Source organism: Gorilla gorilla, chromosome 16 (genome assembly GCF_029281585.2).
Source record: "Gorilla gorilla gorilla isolate KB3781 chromosome 16, NHGRI_mGorGor1-v2.1_pri, whole genome shotgun sequence".
Taxonomy (NCBI): Eukaryota; Metazoa; Chordata; class Mammalia; order Primates; family Hominidae; genus Gorilla; species Gorilla gorilla.
The window spans coordinates 55,013,730-55,037,210 of NC_073240.2; the positions used below are offsets into that span (position 1 = coordinate 55,013,730).

The 23,481-nt window shown below is 36.1% G+C and overlaps 1 protein-coding gene across 1 annotated transcript in view; it reads left to right on the forward strand.

Annotated features, from left to right (window-relative positions):
• Positions 1-23,481, forward strand: part of UNC13C (unc-13 homolog C) — a 649,688-nt gene that overhangs the window by 263,647 nt on the left and 362,560 nt on the right. Inside the window, exons 7-9 of the mRNA XM_031002438.3 lie at positions 3,768-3,987; positions 17,698-17,925; positions 18,888-19,029. Coding sequence (XP_030858298.3) covers positions 3,768-3,987; positions 17,698-17,925; positions 18,888-19,029 — 590 coding nt within the window. The remainder of the gene's footprint in view (positions 1-3,767; positions 3,988-17,697; positions 17,926-18,887; positions 19,030-23,481) is intronic.

Sequence of the window (23,481 nt, forward strand, 5' to 3'; positions counted from 1 at the left end):
TGTTTTCTTTTTCTAATTGCAAGAGTATTACATCCTGTCTATACATAAAAAAGAATATGGGAAGGATATGTATCAAATAATGCCTAACTTTAAAAAGCTAAATTGAATATTTTTATTATTTATATTAGTGCCTTTGTGTTTTATAAATTATTTTTACAATGAGCATGCACTTTATTATAATCTTAAAATACATGTTTTTTAGAAAATACATTTTTGTTGTAGAAGATTTGAAAAGTTGTAGAAGATTTGTAAAGTTTAGAAACATTTAAAATAGACTAGCAGCTGATGAGAACACATGGACACCTAGAGGGGAACAACACACACTGTGGCCTATCGGAGGGTGGGGGTGGGAGGAGGGAGAGCAGCAGGGAGAATAGCTAATGGATGCTGGGCTTAATACCTGGGTGGTGGGATGATCTGTGCAACAAACCACCATGGCACGTGTTTACTTATGTAACCTGCACATCCTGCACATGTACCCTTGTACTTAAAATAAAATTTGGAAATTTAAAAAGTTAAATAGATAAGCAGCAAGTCACTCATTTTGCCAAATCCTGCTGTCCTTGGGTCCTAATTCTATTAATTCGGTTTTGCTTGTTCTAGGAATCTGCATGTGTCTGATTCCAAGTTGTTTACCTAGGCCAGAGACCCTCTCTTGATAACATACTCAGTTCCATCCTTCTCCTTCAGCTCTTATTTACAGCTGATTATTAATCTGCCTGTCCTTAGTGTTACTTTTCTTTTTAATGGTTTTTCATCCCTTCAATCTGATTCCTAATGGTAAACTATAGACTTTCATTTGCTTCCACCAATAGCAAATTTTGGGGTTTCCCCTTATTTTCCCCTGCCATGCTTTTATTTAGTGCTTCTCGCTCTTTTCACCTTATTCCACACAAAAACCCACACTTTTTCCTTCTTATAGTCTTATTTCATCTTGCCTGATTTTGCTGCTGAGAAAACATCTTGCTCCAAGATGCATTATCCCCCTGAAATACAAGAATCCTCTATTATGAGATTATTTTTATATGCTTTTCCTACCTATTAATTTCATGTTCCTAAACTATCAACTCCACATACACTTTGCTGAAAAAAGAATGTTTTCGTATGGCATTTATTTCAGAGTAATTTTCAGCTTTGATAAATGCATGCCCATACCCCCGAAAGTCAAGAATGAAAAGGACTCATCATTTCCCTAAAATGATGAGATCTTATTAAAGGGGATATATACCCTCTAGTAGGTTGTCTAATGTTTTAATGTTTTTCTCTAACTTTAATAGCTCTTAAATATTGGGATTTGTTTCATTGCCCCATTCAATTGCTTTTCAATGGGCTGTCTAGTAAATGTTTCATGTTTTTATTTAATTTTTGGAAATTAGCTTTACTCTCCCTTTACATGAAATGAATTATGGCTCCTTAGCCAAACCAAACAAAACATTTTAATGAAATCTGCTCAGCTGTTTATTCAGAGCTTTTACTTGTTTTCCTCCAGTATGCTTAATTTTTTAGCTGGGTTACTTATTTTTATCACTCCTACTATAACCTACGGACTTAGAGTACTGACTATCACTTGACTTCAGTAAAAGGAAAGTGGACATAGGGAATTAGATCATATATATTAATCATTTACTTAATCTTGAAATATGTGAATAAGTTCATGTTCAAAAACAACCTTATTCCCAACTCTACTTTCTAAATTTATGTAAGGTACATTACTTACTTTTCTTCCGTTCATTAGCAGATTCTGTTTTATTCCCACTCAGTATTCCATGTAATTAGAATATTTTATTATTCTATTTTTATTATTTTATTGCCATTAAAACAAACGAGTTGCCTGATGCAAGTGCAAGTATATAAATTAGTTCCTTTCCTAATTTTTCTTCTAGACCACAAATGCTACATTACGCACACAAACACACACACAGCCCCTCAGCCCAATTAGAACAGGAGACTCTGTCAGTGGGTAGCTAATGAAAAATCTGTTATGCCAAGGATTATTTCCTTTATTTTAATGATAGTGAAGATACTCACTATGCTAGATATTAAAGAGGAGGCAAAGGTGAATAATACATGCTTCTAATTCTCAAAGAACTCTTAACAGTTCTTTATAAGACATCTTTATTATGAAATGAAGCCAGGAGATTTACTTGCTTCAGACACTGTTTATTGAAAAGTGATGGATCCAGTTGTTCTATCTGAATAAACCCTAATATTAGGATCTTCCCTTGAGTGATGCCCGAATTTGACCATACTGCTGCTCTGTAGACTCACTTGAAGTATAAAGAGCTCTGGATTGTCCAGCCCCTTATCTTGTAGCAAGGATGGACCTAGCCATTCAAAATTAGAAACATTTTACTGAGGCTCCGTTCCCTGGTAGGGGACCTTCTAGTACCATTACCAAACATATTCTGGGAAAACACAGAGTGAGAGGAATGTAGTAATAAAGGGAAATATGCTGTTACCATACTGTGGAATTGAAAGTTAGTCATTTCAACACTGTGGGAAAATATTCTGAAATGAGATTTAAGGATAATTAATGCAAAATATAAATGCTTCCCTTCTAGTATGACTTACCAGCTAGACTCTTCCTACAGGGTTTATGTAAATATCCATTCATTATGCATCAGGCAGTTGTGTGAAATTATCTGTAAATGTAACCTCTAAGAGTGCTGGTCTTTCTCTCAGGAAGTCACCTGCTTTGTGGGATATGAGAAGCATAGAAAAGGACTCATTTAACCAATTCTCTTTTCTATTGGCCTGTGTTTATTGTTGTTGTTGGTTTTTTTTTTTTTAAATCCAGCATCAATACTAATACTAAGTGCTTATTTGATGTTTTGAAGCCTGTAGACTACTTCTGTTATCATTATGTAATTTGATCTTCAAAGTAATACCATTTTAAGCAGAGCAGAGGAGGAGAGTGAGTCTTAGAGCCCTTACATTTCTCCGTAGATTACAAGATTCATAAGTGGCAGAACGTTTATTCATTAGAAGAAATGTACCTCTACTATGTTCCAGGGACAGTGATAAGCTGTTCAGGCACTAAGAAGAAAAACATGGAAGACAGTTCCTGCTTATAGAGGCCCCTTTTAAATATCATGTGGTTGGGCCTAGGAGAACTCAGATCTCCTACCTACTTGTTCAATAGATTTTTTTTCACCTCACTAATGACTTGTCATTAAAGAGTCCTTCCATATGCTATTAGAAATTATTTCCTTTTAAAATATAAATCACCATGGGAGAGTGCCTCATTTGACCTTATCTACTACTGATGCTTTCTTATGAATTAGGTGATAAGATCCTTCCCAGGTGATAGGTACTGAAAGCAAATTTCCTACAGATTGAATTACAGAAGCATTCCTTGGGGGTGAGGAGGGGTGAAGTGTCAGGGAGGACAAGGGGGTCAGGAAATAACAGCCTGGGTAGAAAGTAAAAGAGGCGTTGGGTTTACAGCATAGCAGGGACTTAGACATTCTCAAGTAATTAGACCTGTGTGCTGCTGGGAAAGAAGCTGCAGACAGTGAAGCCCAGTCCAGTCTGGAAGATTAGGGAGTTCTTTGTGTACAGATAACTGAATTGGGCCCTAAAACATTGAGAGAAGAATAGGTTAGCAGAGTTATTATGCTTACTGTCATCATGACTTGAATCAGTGATCCAGGGGCTCTCTCAAAATACCATTTTCAGAGAAAAGTGATAAAATGGTTTGTTTTATTTTGAAGCAGTTCAAATCCACTGACTTGGTGGTGCATTGGTAACTTCTCTCATGTTCACAGAAAATGCACGTCTTCAAGAAGACCTTGCAGGCACTGATCTACCCTATGTCTTCTACCATCCCACACAATTTTGAGGTCTGGACGGCTACCACACCCACCTACTGTTATGAGTGTGAAGGGCTCCTGTGGGGCATTGCAAGGCAAGGCATGAAGTGTCTGGAGTGTGGAGTGAAATGCCACGAAAAGTGTCAGGACCTGCTAAACGCTGACTGCTTGCAGAGTGAGTACTTGGTTTGGCTGAAAAAGTGGTATGCAGAGCCTGCCTTATTCCATCTGTTTCATGTTAGATCACTTCAACTCTTGCTGGTTGTCAAGAAATCCTACCCGCTCCCCTCCCACCACTTACACAAAGATACACATACTGTCCATCAAATCACAGTTGATGATGCATTCTTACAGTGTGCAGCTAGGTGCTATTAGAATCCTCAGGGTGAGTACCTGGAGTGAAATTGCACTCTCATCCAGCATAAACCTTCAAAGTGACTTCCTATCTATTTTCTTTTTTGTCTTTTCTTTCTTTCTTTCTATTTTTTTTTTTTTTTTTTGAGGTGGAGTCTCACTCTGTCGCCCCGGCTGGAGTGCAGTGGCACGATCTCAACTCACTGCAAGCTCTGCCTCCTGGGTTCACGCCATTCTCCGGCCTCAGTCTCCCTAGTAGCTGGGACTACAGGCACATGCCACCAAGCCTGGCTAATTTTTTGTATTTTTAGTAGAGACGGGGTTTCATTCTGTTAGCCAGGATGGTCTCCATCTCCTGACCTCATGATCTGCCCACCTCAGCCTCCCAAAGTGTTGGGATTACATAGGCGTGAGCCACCGCGCCCGGCCCCTATCTATTTTCTTACTCATACATCATAATAGCTCCATGAGGTAAGTGGGAATATGTAAAATCAGGTTCCCCAAACAGGGATCAAGATATGCTTCTGCATTTGCAGCAACTGGAATTCTTTTTTCGAGCCTATCTGGTGCCTGTCTGGCAGGATCCATGTCCTTCTACAGTTCCTGCACAGGCCTTGGAAATGGGATGTCTAGGGTTTGAATGTCAACAACAAATGTAACTTACCAGATATGTGACTTTGAGAAAATATTTTAACTTCTTGAGGCTTTATTTTTTCTCCACTCTATGGGCAGGAATAACAAAATTTACCTTAGAGGGTTATTGGAAAGGCTAAATGTAATAGTCTCTGCTAAGAGCCTGGCACACAGTAGATGCTCAATAAATATTAATGACCTTTCCATCCTTTCACACTCTTGAATGAGTACATGCCACTTTGGTTTTTATGACAAGTTACCTTAAATTTTGCATTTCCAAAAAAATCCTTTATTTGTTACTTTAGGTCTAGAAATGCTAATGCATCACATTGTAAAATACACATAATTGACTTTTCACTACTTTATTTATTTGGTAGTGTCACTTAAAAATTGCCAAAAAATTATATTTCAACATGATGTTCATTTGCAAATCATATTTTTTCACATCTAAATATTGTCCCCTCTGTTTGTTGTTTATATGGATGTAGTCAATGTAAGATATGTGGATTGCTTGACACTGAAGGGAGAAGAGGAAAATGTCAAAGATTAAATCAGAAATGCTGTCACAGCTGACTTGTTGTAGTCACGATCACATACATTCTTAAGTTTTCTCTATCTGATTAGTATTCTCCGTACAAGATTAGATCAGATTGAGGCTGTGTTAATGGTAACAAGTGCATTTTTTAAGCAAAAGAAGTGGTATTCTTTATTTGAAAAATAAGAAGTATAGTTAAGAATAATTATTTTAAAGGAAGGGGGATTGACTTGATATTACTCATTTAATTTACATGCAAAATCTCATAATCTGATTAAAATTCAGCCCAACTGTTTACAAAGTGAATTGCGTATAGGCATCTTAAGAGATAAGCATATTTGGGCAATGACATTTAAGAAAATAGAAAACACACTGTCATCTAAGAACAAATGGCTTAAATTCCTTAGAGAAAAAAATGATGCCACTCATACCTACAAAATGAATTCATTCTTCTAATCTTTCAGAAAGGACAGATGCTACCCATTCATTAAACTTTAGAAACATGTTCATAATCTATTTCCATTTCTTAAAACAACATTTATTATTTTATATTTGTTAAATAAATTATGCAATCCAAAATTTTCATTGACATTATTCATTAAAATGCACACATAAATTGGAAGAATCAAAAATAGTGCAGAACAATGAAGGTGGGTATGCATGCCCCAGGGAGGGTTTTTATAAATCCATTTTTACTTTTTCCCTAAAGTTGACACTCTCATATTGATCAGAAAGAGGTCCTACAAGTATGTATACTTAACTTCATAACTTTCCATGATAACTATCAATAAAATTTGAAATTCTCCCTACAGAATCAGTGACATTACCTTAAGAAATTTATCTTCTTCATTGTTTTAAGCCAAAAAAATGGCAATGGTGACACTATATATAAGATAATTTCATGAATGCCAACACTGAAGAAAAGAATAAAAAGCTAAGAAAATCAGAGTTAGAAGGTATAGCTAATTCAGCCCCCTTTAAATGTAAGACAGTTCTATGATTTTCTTTATAAAATGGCCATTCAATCTCATAACATTTCCAGGGAAAATTTCAACCCTTGGTAGGCAGTTTAACTCATGACTTTAGAATGCTAGTTCATAAATTAAAATTTAAACCAAGGAGTCTTTCCTTGTAATTTCTACCCATTAAGCCATATCTTACTTCTGGTGAAAATATTTAATGAATTCTATTAAATGACAGTTTTTCAAGTACTTAAATTAATTATCTAGTTTTCTATAGGTTTCTAGTATTCTTTATTTTGCTAATTCTTTTCTGAATAATTACAGTCTATCAATACACACATGCTGAAAGAAATTAAATTCTCTACATGTGGTCTGACCAATGACCCATGCAAAAGAGAGAGTATGTAAAGTTACTTCAAACTGATTTCAGTTAGGTGTTTCCTTACCATGAAGTCTTGGGTTTGTGACTTGTGCACCTTCAGTCAAGTGGAATTAGACCAGGTGATGGTGAAATCCAACTCACTGCTCCAGTGCTTCCTTGTGGGTTCAGAGATGCATGGAAATGTCCAGTCAATTCCCCAAAGAGCTTCATCTAACACCCTCTCTAGCTAATTGTACTTGATGGTAGTTCATAGATTTTACCACCTTCTTGGCCCAAAACTCATAGCCACAGGGTGGTAAGAAGGAGACCAAATGGAAACAGGGAGAACAATGAGAAAAGAGACCCGATTTATACTCCTTCAATAAAATCAGTGGCAGCAGCCAGAGTTCACCTGCTTTTTCTTTAATTAGTTCATTTGCATCTCGTCGCCTAAAAAGACATTTTATTCTTTTTTGGAAAAAGCATTTGGTGGTGAAATAATTTAATTATAATAAATGGAGGAGCAGGTTGTGACCCTGAATTATGTTAACATAACCTGTAAGGAACTTGCTGTAGCACCTCAGTGGTAGTTTTAAACTAGAAAAAGGAGGTGTTGGCTGGGATGAGGGTTGTATGCAGAGTGAGTCATATGTAAAAGAGACATCATATGTAAAATATTTTCCTTGATTATGTTTTCAGTGTAGAAAAGAGACAGCTACAGAGATTGGAAAAAAATGCAAATAATCATGGCACTTTCCTTACACATCTCCAAAGAAGGAATCCCAGAGTCTTACTGAATAAGCATTTTGCCTACTTTTAATTCCTAACTAGAAATTTCAAGCACCTGCATGAGGCCAGAAAATATTTCACGAAACGCTCAGCAAAGAAGCATTTTGTGAGATGTGTTCTTTAGTTCTATGTGCTTTCTACTGACATTATGTTGAACTTATATGTCCTAAGACAAGCAATTAATAAATTCATAGCATTAATAAAACCTGTTTAACATACTCGTTTGCAAATTAGATATTGATTCTCCTTTCTTTGTTGCCCTGTTATCACATTTTGAAATCACATTTTAAGACAGTCAAATATTTGCATATATTGAGCAACTATTGTGGGTAGGAGCTTTATTCTGGGCTCTCAGAGCTGCAAAGAAAGTAAGTGGTATTTTTCCTGGACTCAACCTTATTTTCTAATACATAACCTAGATGAACAGACGTGAACATGTATCTTGGAAAGTTTTGACATTTTACTCTTTCAATAACAATTTTACAATATATGTTTAAGTAATGAGTACTCAGGAAACTTAGAAGTAGGATTCCTTTTATCCACTGCTACTTAACACACATTTAAGCAAAGGAGCTGCTTAACAAATGTGGTTAAACTAATGAATGAAGGAACAAGAACTACAACTAGAAATAACCTGTTGTGGTTTAAATATCATCTTTCCATATAGGCATACACTATTAAAGGAGCTTCGAGATTAGTGAGTTAGGAAACTCAGTCTACTGCTTTGGCTGAGTTCAGAAGATTTAGTGTCTCATCAAAAAGAATCAAGCGAATAGCGTAAGCAGGATTAGAACTCAGGTCTCTGAACTCAGCCTGGTGTTCTTTCCTAACTTATAAATAAGTTTGCAAAGTCAATCCTAGGGAGAAGAAAAGGAAAGTTACTGCATTTTATTTTCAGTGCTGTCTCACTTTTTATTATGGGAGAAAGCACATAGGGTACCCCTGAATTTGAGACATTCTATGCTGCCTGCTGTAGCCTCCAAGAGTTCCCCGCCATGATAACTCCTCAGGACCCGCCATCTACAGCCAACCGCCAATAAATCCTCAATGCTCCTGAAATAGGAAAAGTTCCCATGTCCTCCTTGCAGGGCGTGTGATGGGGTGTAGCTCGCTTCTTCAGTGCCCCGCTGCTCAGACCTCTAGGGGAGTATACAGATGGGTAGGGAGCCCCACGGCAGTGTCTAGAGGTGAATGTTTATAGCTGAAGCCCCAGTAGGCATATGTTACAGGGTGCTCTTTAAGTTTAGCTTCCCGTAGGTGGCCTGTGTTAGTCAACTCAATTAGACCCTTCCCTTATCGCAAGGACAGAGGGCTTTCTGTATCCCAGGGTTCTTGCTTTGGTGTACTGGAAGAATTGGATCACAGGTGGGCTTGGAGAATGAGTGCAAGGTTTTACTGAGTGGAAGTAGCTTTCAGCAGATGGGGGAGCCAGAGGAAATGGTTTTCCCTGGAGTCAGGCCACTTGGAGGCTCGGGCTGTCCTCTGACTGCCCTGGCCAAACTCCACCACGTTCTGTTAGTTGATGGTCTGCCGACGTGACGATTTCTGTCCTGTGCTCTTCCACTCGGCATGCTCCCATCGGTGTCCTCTCAACATCCAGCCACTTGTGTCTTTTTCTACCAATGCGTTCGTCTGGATGTCCAGCCGCCTGTGTGTTCCTCTGCTGATGTGCTCCTCTCCACATCCAGCTGCCTATGTGTTTGCTGGCTAGAGCCTTAGGGTTTTTACAGGCACAGGATGGGGGCGTGGCAGGCCAGGGTTGTCTTGGGAAATGCAACATTTGGGCAGGAAAACAAAAATGCCAGTCCTCACTTAGGTCCCTGGGCAGAGGTCCAGGGGTGGAGCCCTAGCCAGAGACCAAGCCCTTCCCCTTCAGGCACTTCCCTGACCCCCTTCCATATCACTACCACCTCTCTCCCAGCATGTTATTGCATTGACTTTTCAACGACACTAAAAGGGAAATGAATGCAACGGTCAGTTGCTTAACCCAAAGGAATAGACTAATAATGGAGCATTTTCAGGTGCTGGGGTTGGCTGCTGGAGAGAGACTAAGAGGATGAATATGCTTTGCATAATGCCGTAGAGGTATTCTATATAACATACTCAATGGATATCAATGCATGTTTTTTCATAGTATTGAGCTACTTAAAAATAATCTGACTTCCAGTCTTATTGCAACTATAATGTTTTTAAAACTTCCCTGGGCGTCATTTTCCTCATCTGTGAAAACAGTTAATAATACTTGTCAATGACCTCCAGCCAGAGACCACCAGGAACACACCCGTAGTTTTAAAAAGTGTGTTTTATTACTTATTACTGTGAGGGAGAACATACACCAGGATGACTATAGGGCATCTCGGCAAGATGGTGCTAGAAAACAGAGGCGTACTCTGGATGGGGTGTTACGTGGAAGTGAGGACAATTCTATGATATTGTGTCTGTAAACATCTAATCTAGAAGGAAAGCAAAGTAGACTGAAACCACAGCTTTACAGTAGTCCCACCTTATTCGTGGTTTCACTTTCCAGTTTCAGTCCTCTGCAGTATGGTCCAAAAATATTAAATAGAAAATTCTAGAAATAAACAATGTATAAATCTTAAGTTGCACACCATTTTTAGCAGCATGATGAAATCTGCCATCCTTCTTGGAAGGAAAGTCATCCCTTTGTCAGTGTATCCATGCTGTAGATGCTACTCACCCCATAGTCACTTAGTAGCTTTCTTGGTGATCAGATGAAAATAAAATAAAACAATGACAACGACAACGACAACGAAAACACTATACAATAAAGATAGAGTTTGGTACTATCTGCGGTTTCAGGTATTCCTGAAGGCTTTGAAACGCATTCCCTGAGGATAAAAGAGAACAATTATACTTCCTAAAGCAACAACAACCACTCATATTAATTAGGAAAGGGAATATTTGATATTTTGTGGTTTACGCAGTGCTATGTTTTTGTCTATGCTTAGGAAAAATGAGGAAGCGGCCTTGTTTGTCTTACTTTAACACTGTTGCAGGGTGACCACTTCTAAGTTTGGCGCTCTTTGAAATTGTTTAGGTCCAAGAAAAGAACAATGTAGCCTAGCTATGAGTATCAGGCCAGCTCTGAACAACACTGTGAACTAGTTGTGTTAGCAAAGTTCCTAGAAGTCAGAGTCTAGTTATGAAAAAATAGAAATAAATCTTGTTTTGAAATTTTTGGTGTTTAATTTTCTTTTGCTTTGTATTTTTTTGAAAAGTATATGAAGAAATCTATGAAACTAAATGTGATACAAAGAAAAATATCTTCCTCCTGCCATCACTCTCTTGGTTTCTTCTCTTTCCTTGCTTAGTAAAAATATTTTGAAAATTGAGCACATTTTGAATCATAATTAATTTGTTCCCCTAAACAATATAGATAGCTTTTGACTCTGTGATGACTGGGAAACCTCTAGAAAATGCTGATGAGATGTAGTACCTTTAACATACTGTTATGCGAGCACGTTCCTGATTTTGTATTTTCAAAACATGCTTGTTTTCAAACTTGTTCTAAAAGTATGCATATACCAATAATGAGATGATTGAATATGGTGGGGATGGTACAGGCAGAAGAGAAAAAACAGTTTGGCAGTTTTTTGTATGCTCTTGGTGCCAGGCTCCCTGACACTGGTCATTTTAGAGAAGGTGGTAGTTCCTTGGGAAGTGGGCTACCTTCTTGTATTTTCCCACTGTCAGTGACAGAGTTACCTACAGGCTCTCACCTACACGAATGGGAGATGACGCTATGTTAGATTTGTGCTCCTCCAATTACCTACTGTTAAATGTCAGTCCTTTGTTGTTTGTGAAAAATAAGGAGTGTGTGGCTTTGATTCTACAAGAAAAAGGAGGCTGCTAACTTGAAGACTGGGGGAGTTGCAGGTCTGTTTCTTGAAAAGATTGAAGGCATGTTAAAAGAGGAGGGTTCGTATTATCTTGGATATAAAACATCTAAAAGAAATAGGTAGAGAATGGCAACTGAATGTCCACCCACATGATTTCACGGGGGCAAAAACCAGAGAGACAATGAAAGCAGGCCCACCTACATGTTTTTACTGGGAAATAAAAGAAAAGCAGTAAAGACCCATTTCCCATGTCAGAGAGGCTCCTGGAGAAAGAAAGGAATACAAAAATCCCTCAATATCAGACCCTCTGAATACTTTCAATGGATGTTAACCACCCACTTTCTCTGGGTCCATCAGTCTCAAATGCAGGTAAGGCTTTATGGATGTCAAAAAAATAAATAAGTTATTTTCTCTAGTTTTTTTAAACTCAAATTTCTTTTATCTTTAAGCCCTTCCTTGGCCCTCATCTAGCAAATAGATATAGAGCATCCAGCATACTGCAGACACCGTCCGCGTGAGAGTTTTCCAGTTGTTTCAGAGGTCAAGTGATTATGCAGCTCAAACCCCTAAAATTTCTTACTAATGTGAAATTATTATTATTTTTTTGAGACAAAGTCCCACTCTGTCTCCCAGGTTGGAGTACAGTGGCACAATCTCGGCTCAGTGCAACCTTCACCTGCCGGGTTCAAGCCATTCTCCTGCCTCAGCTTCCCAAGTAGCTGGGACTACAGATGTGCACCACCACATCCGGCTAATTTTTTTGTATTTTTTTTAGTAGAGATGGAGTTCCACCATGTTGGCCAGGCTGGTTACGAACTCCTGACCTCAAGTGATCTGCCTGCCTCGGCCTCCAAAAGTGCTGGGATTACAGATGTGAGCCACCACTCCTGGCCTGAAGTTCTTTAATAAATACCTATATCTTCACCTTTTTGACATGCTGAAATCACTATACTTATTCCATTACTATTATTAAAGCTGTATGTGTTATCTCATTGAATCCTCATACTGTTAAGGGAGACACTACTACTATTCCTATCTGTTTTTCAGATGAAGAAGCTAAAGTTGAGAGAGATAAACTAACTAGCTCAAGACTAAAAGGTTAGGATCTTAGTCTGTTTCAGCTGCATAAGAAAGTACCATAAATTGAGGGGCTTATAAACAACATAAATTTATTACCCACAGTTCTGGAGGTAGAAAGCCCAAGATGAGGGTTTCAGCACAGTCAGGGCCCATGGAGGGCGATCTTCCAGGTTGCAGACTACTGACTTCCTGCTGCATCTTCACATAGTAGAAGGGGCAAGTGAGCTCCCTTGAGCCTATAAGGCCACTAATCCCATTCTCGAGGGCTCCGCTTTCATGATCTAGCTACTTCCCAAAGGCCTCATCTTTTAACATTATCACATCGGGGATTAGGTTTCAATATATGACTTTCAATGGGATGCAAACATTCAGACTATGCCAGTTAGTTAAGTGGCAGATCAGGACTCACACTCAAGATTGTCTCCTCTACCCATGTGCATTAGTACATTTTCAGGCTGCTGATAAAGACATACCCAAGACTGGGTAATTTATAAAGAAAAGAGGTTTAATGGACTCACAATTCCACATGGCTGGTGAGGCCTAACAGTCATGGCGGAAGGCGAAAGGCATGTCTTACATGGCATCAGGCCAAGAAAAAGAATAAGAAGCAAATGAAAGGGGTTTCCCCTTATAAAACCATCAGATCTCATGAGACTTATTCACTACCATGAGAACAGTATGGGGCAACTGCTGCCTTGATTCAATTATCTCCCACCAGGTACCTCCCACAATACATGGGAATTATGGGAGCTACAATTCAAGATCAGATTTGGGCGAGGACACAGCCAAACCATATCACTGAAGCATTGCTAGGTACTGTGCACTTTTACGTTATTTAAAAGTGATACTCTTTATATATTTCTTCCATTTATAGTTGGCATTCATGTTCTCGCTTTATGCTGACTATGTAAGTGCACGTGGCATGTAGGTTAACCAAATTCTGTTATCTAATAATGAGAATACAGCCTCTGTTTTCAAAGAATTGCAAATCCAAACCCAAGGGCCAGGTGTATTTTGTCTTTTCATAAGATATATTCCACAGGATATTTATCATTTTATATTCAATTTATTCCTGTGGTTTTTTTTCCAGAATTGTGGCCTTAGGGCAAGAGTTTGCAAGAATTTCATAACACATTAAATTAACCCAGAGCCAAAGTAAATATTCAATTATGCCAATCATTTTATCTTCGGCTCCCCCAAGAAGTATTTCCTCTATTTATTGAGTGTATGCTAGTTTCCAAACAGTGTGTGAGACACTTGGAATACACATTTAATAAAATTTGGGCCTTATGAGGTAGCATAAGGAATGGACATATATGCAGGTAGCTATGTCAATGGTGATTGTTAAATATGAAAGAATTTTGTGAGGCATTTGCTTGGAATCAGCTGTTAGAAATATTTACACCACAGAAATCCGCTAATACTACAAATCAGGTTTGGGTTTTTTTTGTTTGTTTCTGTAGGAGAGGAGAGAAAATGTGACTGTTGAGTTTAAAAGACCTCTATTTCCTCTTGAGATAAGATCACATGCTGAGAATGGAGGGTAATGGAGGTGAGGTAGGTGACTTGAGAGTAGAAATGTTTTGGAAGAGCTGTTGAGAAAAATAGCAAAAGGAAAGAACTGAGAAGAAGGAAGAACACTGAAGTTATTATATACATATCTATGTGTATACATAGATATGTATACATATATTCTATATATAATAAACACACATATATGTATATGTATGTATATTATGTATATATCTGTGTGTGTATATGTATATACATACACACACCTGTAGTTTTAAGTTTTTATATATATATAACTTTATATATGTATGTTTTATATATAAAGTTATATATAATCATATAATCAAAAAATATATATATAACTTTATATATGTTTTATATATAAAGTTACGTATACAACAACTTCAATATTCTTCCCTCTATTTTTAGATTATATCTATAAATTCTATAATTATTTGTAGATATTATCTATAGATACTTCTTCAGAAAAAAACACAAAAATTGTAAATTGCCATATAAAGATGGTAAAATTGTTAATTTCACCTGAAGTTTAGATGTTTTGTCTGATAAAAATGGAAGAAAAATGAGTTCTAGTTAATTGTCCCATTAAATTACATAGAAGAGAACCAGTTTGCCCCTCTGTCTAAGGTTGAATTATGGTTGTGCTGTCCATAATTATATTGTCTTATCTGTCAAGTAATTATTTTAAAAAGTATCAATGATGCATTTCATTTGGATATTATACTGTACAAAGTGCTTTTAGTTTACAGTATCTCTTTTGATCTCATCTATTGTTGATCTCTGGTTGGCATATTACTGTATTTCAGTGACACTGCTAGACCTTCTACCACACGCTTTGAAGAAAGACTCACGTAAAAGCAAATTTAAAGTTATCTCTGATGACTTTTAGATAAACAAATAAGCCTGAAGAAAAATAACCCAAAAGGCTGGAAATTCATGGCAAATTGTAACTATTTAAGAAAGAGTTTCATTAGAAACATAAGATATGTGGGTTTGATAAAGAATAGGGCAATGGAAAGTACTTGTAAATCAGTGACAAAAATTTATTGTGAATTTGTCTCTATCTCTGAGCTAAACAATCTAAGATGAATAATTTTCTTCTGATCAAAAATGCAAAAGTGGAAATTTTTGTTTGTTTGTTTGTTTTGTTTTGTTTTGTTTTGAGACGGAGTCTCGCTCTGTCGCCCAGGCTGGGGTGCAGTGGCGCGATCTGGGCTCACTGCAAGCTCCGCCTCCCAGATTCACGCCATTCTCTTGCCTCAGCCTCTCGAGGTAGCTGGGACTACAGGAGCCCGCCACCACGCCTGGCTAATTTTTTTGTATTTTTAGTAGAGACAGAGTTTCACCATGTTAGCCAGATGGTCACAGTCTCCTGACCTTGTGATCCGCTGGCCTCGGCCTCCCAAAGTGCTGGGATTACAGGCTTGAGCCACCGCGCCTGGCCAAAAGTAGAAATTTTTAAAAGCTACATATTTTTTTTCTAGAAATAACAGAAAAAATGCTTAAACATATGTCTCTATTAACCTGCTGTCCACCGATTGGCAATTTCAGTTTATGGCTCTTTTGTTTGTACATATTAGAATAGATATTCTATAATAACAGCAATAATACATAAGAATAAGTGAAATTTCAAAGCTAATGCTCAAGCTTTCCTAATTATTTTTTTAATAACAAGAGGCAGTCGTTAAGGACAGAAGTCTGATTCTTTTAGATGAAAAATCTCTTTATATTCTAGCTTTGAATTTGGCAGCTATTGTTTGAGCATTTATTGTGGGCATGGTAGTTAGATGGGCTCTTCCTGAATTTAGAAAAATAATCCAAAGTATATTTAACTCTCCATGACTTTAGCACTCCTTCCTAGAGCCTTTGGGAGCATTAATAGCAAAAATAAGAATAGCTGTTTGGAAATTTGGGGGAGAGTCAACATTTTTATGACATTTCTAACCTTTTGGACATTCCTTGCCTGGCTGTCACAGACCAAACTTTTGAGTCACTTTGTGTCTTGTAGGGAACATTTTCCAGTCACCACTGTCCTTTCCATTTAATGAATATTAACTACTTGAATAAAATATGCCTATCAGATAGTTTCAACTATTTACTCCAGCCTAAGCTAATTTTACTATTTAAGAATTATGGACTGTGTAGTTAAACCAATATTGATAAATTAAAAACATATTAATTGCATGCAATTTACAAATTTGTAGCTATTCCAGGGACATGTTTCAACAGTGTAGACCATTTACAATGTCCTTTTAAATCATGTTTAGTGGAATTCATTCTTTTTTTTTTGCCTTCCTTTTTTTTAAATGTCGTTTAGGTCCTCAAAGTTTAAAATAAAAGATAAAAACAGGTAGACTGCTCTTTCTACCACTGGAATATTCATATCTTTTAGCTTCCTCTATTCACATTCATTATTAGGAATATATTTTTCCACTCTAGGAAACAGGTATTACACTTTCAAATAAATGAACATTTACATTAAATTATTTCTGTCAAATTGTATATGAATTTATCATAAGTAAACTTAATAGTTGACCTTTCATCTCTTGTCTTACTTTCTATACTTAAATTGGGCTCAACATTCACAAATTAGGTTCAAAGAACATTACTGATATTATCTTTTATTGTAGAAATTGTGCTTGCCTATAAATTATCCCATTTAATCTCTAAATAGTTTATGAGATATTAGTATGCCTATCTCAGAAATATAATAGTTCAGAAAAAAATGAGAATACTAATTAGGCAAACTTACAGTCATGTCAAAGAAAATTAGAGCAATTACTACCTATGAACACAAGTCTTTTGATTATTTTCACTGTATTTCAGTTGCTTCTGTACCAAAAAAAAGTTTGATTTTAGCAGTGGCAGTTCCTGTAGACACTGGTACATGACCTTTTGCTTTCTTACGTTAAACTCACTAAGGAATTGTGGAAATTGAAATCATGGTCCGTTATTAACTTGTGTAATACTGGGCAACCCAGAAGGCCATACAGAACAATGAGAATATCTAGCCAGTATCATAAGTTTAGGGATCCAATAATGGAATTTTAGAAATCTTTCACTGACAGAATGATTTGTGTTACAAACAAAAATGCCCAGAAAGTTGAGACCAGTCATGAAAAACAATGTCCCAGAAATAAAAAAAGTTTTTAGTGGAAAATGAGTATTCAGTCATTTAAAAGCTCTGGATATATTAGAGAAAGAGAGTTCAAGTCAGTGTTCTATCAGTTACATTATAGGTCATTTAGCCTAGTAGTGTCCAAATCTTTTTTAAACAGCTCAATCATTTTCTTCCCAAGTAAAATCTTACATTCTATTTTAATGTTTAGCAAATAACAGTGATGTGTTTGAATTATTGCTTTCCAAGTGACATTTGCCACTTATATTCTATCTATTTCTCAATTTTATTTTGGATACCCATTGAAGAAATATGTGTAGTATGTAACACATTTGATTGTGTCTGTTCTTTCTGCTGTTTTTGAATTCTTTTTAAAAAATTCAAACCAAATTTTTGCACAACACCTAATTTAGTTCAGTAATACAAAAGAAAAGCCTGGGAATCATAGGAGGTCAATTTACCTGCCAATAACACAAAGGAGTACTAGCTGTTGTGAATCTCAGCATAGCAGTTCATTATGATATTTTTCTAAAAAGCCACCTGACTCCACAGAATGAAAGCACTCATTCATTCTCACTTCCTCCTCCTTTTCCTCCCTCCTTTAGCCATCGAAAAGTAACGGCATTTCCATTCACATCACCATTGATGTTTCCATCATAGGAGCAGCAGAAAAGAGTTCTAAACATGGTGCCGAAGACAAGACTCAGACCATTATTACAGCAATGAAAGAAAGAATGAAGATCAGGGAGAAAAACCGGCCAGAAGTATTTGAAGTAATCCAGGAAATGTTTCAGATTTCTAAAGAAGATTTTGTGCAGTTTACAAAGGCGGCCAAACAGAGTGTACTGGATGGGACATCTAAGTGGTCTGCAAAAATAACCATTACAGGTAAAAATAAGTCTTCTTAAAAATTTGTATTGTAAATTGAGATTTTTATGTGCCCTAGAAATAACTGCTAATAATAATTATAGGTAAAATAAATGATTATTTTTTGAATCATGTTAATATGAACAAGACTAGTTGGTACTTCACATTTTGAAAATACATACTAGATAAGTGAAATAATTTTAGTCTGTGTCTTGTTCTAATCAAAAGTTCTTTCATAGGAAAAAGTTTCTGTTTTTCAATATATTCACCTGCAGTGTACAAGAAACGAGCATTTTTGTTGCCTACCAGTGATAAATTATAACAGTAGCTAATAATCTGTTCAGTTAATCTTTTTAAATGAGAAGATCGATGTTATTTTACTTACTCCTGGCTCAACATCCCTCATCCATTTGGTCCTCGAGTCAGGACAATTTGAGTTTAATGATATCTAGTAAATTGGACTTCTGAAGTTGCTTGTAATGTCAACAGCAAGTGACTGTGCAGCCTGTTAACATTTACCAAGACTCTTTACTTACTCATTTTGTATTTACAAGATAAACAAAGATGCTTTCTCAATTATGTAGAGTTGATCAATATTGACGGCAGACTCATAAATAAATCAGTTTGGATTACAGGCCTTTGAATTATGTTGGGTAATTTTTCATATAAGTGTAGGTATATCTTCCTCATTCCTCTGTACATGTATGCAGTAATGTGTATGAGTATATAGCTAATATGTATATGCATGTGTATGTATATAGCTACTTTTCATTAAAGACAAGAGCAAAAATTACAGATTTTAATGTTGTATATTTACTTTTATTAAATTTTTTTAAAGTTCTGTGAGTCATGAGAATGAAAGCAATGGGGATGCATCTATAAACCCAAAGAACCAAATGACAGAAAAATTGTCTTTGTTATTATTATTTTTTTTTGTTTCTGAGGACTCTGTATGTTAAAATGTTTATTTTGGTTTATTTCAGTGGTTTCTGCACAGGGTCTACAGGCAAAAGATAAAACAGGGTCTAGTGATCCATATGTTACAGTTCAAGTTGGAAAGAACAAAAGAAGAACAAAAACCATTTTTGGAAATTTGAATCCAGTATGGGATGAGAAGTTTTATTTGTGAGTATATAATGTGAAACCTTTACAAATATTAAATTATTTAACAATGAATTTAAGACAGGCATACAAAAGATGCAATAATTATCTCATGTTTTAATAATCTCTTACCCAAAAGTAATAAAAAAGTAAAAGTAATGTTATTAACTCCCTCAATACTCTCATAATATTTATTATTTATTCTTCATCTTTGGAAGCAAGTGAATAAGAAGAATACTTCAAATCAAAAAAAGATAGCATGACTGGGGTGGCTTTGCAGGAGATAAAAAAAGATACACAACATGATCTATAACTTGAGATGACCCAACATAGCCAGAAATGTAGTCTTGATTTAACAGTATCTTAACATCTGAAGATTTATAACTAAAGCCAGTAGACTTAGAGCATCTCCTGGCCCATCACTTGGGGTGGAACCATATCTACATTAGCTTATACTATTGAGATGGTTGATGATAAATTTTATAACCTTGCACATTCCATGAGGGCATTTATTTTTAAACCTCTTATATCTTTTACTGAAAAGCAGAAACTCATTTTTCTCTCAAAAGTTCTTTTTTAACATTCCTTTGTAAAAAAATGAATTTCAGTTATTATTTGGTAGAAGTAAAAATTCCTACATGAGTTGAAGACAGTCTTTTTTCTTTAGTTCTCTCTTTGCAAATGCTTTAAACAGGAATCTCATTACCATGGTAGGTAAATACACCCAGAACATATAGCTTATTTGGGAATGTGGGCAATATTGTATAAGAAGTAGAGTTTCTTGCGTATATGGCCTGATGAAGGAAGTCTTAAGAAATAGGTTTGGAAAATCAATTGGAACCAAATAACAGAGGGTACTGTAGAATGAACTAAGGGATTTGGAGGATTTCTCCCTTCAGAGTTCTGGGAGAGATTAATATCCCTTTACGTGTTAAAATAGAAGACAAGAAATCAATTGGAAGTTAAAATTAAATTTCCTGTTGGAGTCAAGTAAGTGAATAAAGCAGGAAATGAACAACAAAGGGGAGGGATGAAGACTATGGAAAACTGGAAAACAGGTGATTCCCAGAAAAGAAATGGCTTCTGTTGCCATGAGATCATGTAGACAAGATGCAGCTAGAGCTTCCAGTTTTTCAGGAAGCTGGATATCTGAAAGCTTAGAAACAGTTTTATTGAGGTGTAATTGACATTACATAAAATCTACACATTTAAAGTGTACATTTTGTTAAGTTTTGACATATTTGTACCTCCTGTCACTACAGACAAGATAATGAACATATCCATCAGTGCCCCAAAATATTCTTTATGCCTCATGGAAAGTCATCCCTTCTGACTTCCCGTGTGCAAAGGCAGTCTCTGGTTTGCTTTCTGATGGTATAGGATACTTTTCATTTTGCATTTTCTAGAATTTCCTATAACTAGAACAATATGGCATGTAATGCTTTGTGTGGTTCCATTCATTCAACTTAATTATTTTGAGATCCATCCAAATTGTAGAGTATGTCAATAGCTTATTTTTATTGCTTGTTAGCATTCCATTTTATTAATATATCACAGTTTATTTTACCATTCACCTCTTGATGGATATTTTGGTTTGTTTCCAGTTTTTGGTTAATGACAACAAAGTGACCCATATGTTAAATGAATGACTCATGCTAAAACTGACATTTGTATGTAAATATTTGTGTGGACATATATTTTTATTTCTCTTGAATAAATACCTAGAAGTGGAATGAATAGCTGGATCACATATTCGGAATATGTTTAATATTTGAGATATTTTTTCCAGATGACTGTACCATTTTACCCTTCCACTACAAATGTCTGAGAGTTCTAGATCAAACATATCCTTCCAATACAAATGGTCCTCGACTTATGATAGTTCGACATGATGATTTTTTACTCTAAGATATATTCATCACGATGTAATCCCGTTGTAAGCTGAGGCGTTTCTTAGGATCTATAATTGGGTTATGGTTTCTATTAAATGCCTGTCACTTTTGCACCATCATAAAGTTTATAAATCCTAAATTGAACCAACATAAGCTGGGGACCATCTGCTGTGTTGCCCATGTTTAGTGCATTTTCAACTTATGATAGTTTTGTCTTATGGTGGGTTTATCATGATGTAATCCTATTGTAAGCTGAGGAGTATCTGTACTTGGTAAGGCCAGTTTTTGACATTTTAGCCATTCTGATCCATATATAGTGTTATAGTGGTTGTATTTTGCATTTCTCTAAGGACTAATAATTTTGAGCATGTTTTCATTTGCTTATGTGCTATGTATCTGCTTTGGTTAAGTGTCTGTTCAAATATTTTGTCCATTTGGTATTGCTTTTGTATTTTGTATTTGTATAGTTTTTATGGTTTTGGGTTTTACATTTAGGCTTATGATACATTTTGAGGTAATTTTTGAGTATGGTATAAGTGATAGACTTAAGTTCATTTTTTTGCTTATGGACATACACTTGTTTCTGTGCCACATTTGAAAGCACTATTTTTCTCTACTAAATTGCTTTTACATCTTTGATAAAATTCAGCTCTCCATATATATGTGTCTGTATTTCTGAACGTCATTCTGGTGGTGGTGGTGGTGGTTGTTGTTTTGAGACAGAGTCTCGCTCTTTTGCCCCAGCTGGAGTGCAGTGGCACAATCTTGGCTCACTGCAACCTCCATCTCCTGGGTTCAAACGTTTCTTGTGCCTCAGCCTCTCGAGTAACTGGAATTACAGGCATGCACCACCATGCCCAGCTAATTTTTTGTATTTTTAGTAGAGACAGGGTTTCACCATGTTGGCCAGGCTGGTCTCAAACTCCTGACCTTAAGTGATCTCTCTGCCTCAGACTCCCAAAGTGCTGGGATTACAAGCATGAGCCACTGCATCCGAACATGTCGTTCTGTTTCTTTGATCTATTTATCTGTTTTCTAATAACACACAGTCTTGATCATTGTAGCTTTATAATAAGTCTGAAAATTGGGCAGAATTAGTCTACCAACCTTCTTATTTTTTCAAATTTATTTTGGCTATTTTGTAACCTATCAATTAATCGATATTAATTTAGGAATTGATTAATCTTTTTTTACAAAACAAAACAAAACAAAAAAACCCTGATGGAATTTTGGTTGCTTTAAAGCACTGGCTAAGATTTCCAGTATGATGCCAAATCAGAGAGGTAAGAGCAGACATCTTATTCTCATTCCCAATCTCAAGTGGAAAACTTCATTTCTTGAGTAACTATGGTATTAGCTGTAGCTTTATTGTAGATACCATTTATCCAGTTAAAAAGTGATTTTTCTATTCTCAGTGAACTGAGAGTTTTGACCAGAAATAGATGTTGCATTTTGTTACATTCTATTTCTGTATCTATTGAGATGATCATATGATTCTGATTGTCGTTTTAAATTTTTTTTTTTGCTTTTTCAATAACAAATCTGCAGTTGTCTACATTTTTGCTTCTCTGTGTATAACATATCTCCCCTACTCCCCCAACTGCTTTTAAAATATTTTTCAACTCATTTGTACAATTGGTTTATGATTTCACATGGTGCAATATTCTTCCTTTTTGTAGTGTTCAGGGTTTGTTTAGCTATTTGGGACTGTGGGTCTACAGTTTTCTTTCAAATTTGGAAATATTTGGTCATTATTTCTTTAAATACTCATTCTGCTGTCTGTTTGGAGGCTCTACTTGAATACATATTAGGCCTCCTGAAGTTGCCTCATAGCTCCTTGACACTCTGAGGACTTTTCTTTCTTTCTTTTTTTTTAAATTTTACTTTAAGTTCTGGGATACATGTGCAGAAAGTGCAGGTTTGTTACATAGGTATACATGTTCCATGGTGGTTTGCTGTACCTATCAACCCATCATCTAGGTTTTAAGCCCAGCATGCATTAGGTATTTGTCCTAATGCTCTCCCTCCGCTTGTGCCCCACCCCCCAACTTTTCTTAATTTCTTTTTTTTCTTATTTTTTTCTTCTGTATTTCACTTTGGATTACTTCCACTGTGTGTGTTTAAATTCACTAAGCTTTGCTTATGTAATGTCTAATCTGCTAAAATCTAAGCCACTGTATTTTTCATATTAGGCATTTTCTTTTCCATCCTAGGAAATCCTAACTGGGTCTTTGCATCTTCCATGCCTCAACTTAAATTTTTGAAAACATGCAATACTTATGATAACTGTTTTGATGTCCTTCCCTACCAATTCTAACATCTATGTCCAATCTTGATCACTTTTGATTGGTGGATTTTTCTCCTCGTTATGCATTACATTTTTCTGCTACTTTGCTTGCCTGGTAATTTTAGCTTGAATTGCAGACATTGCAAATGTTACTTTGTTGCTTGCTGGATATCGTAGCATCCTATAGGTATTATTGAGCTTAGTTCTGGACATACTTAAGTTACATGGAAATATTTTTGTGCTTTGGCTCTTGCTTTTCAAATGTGTTAAAGGGGAACGAAATAGTGCTCAATTTCA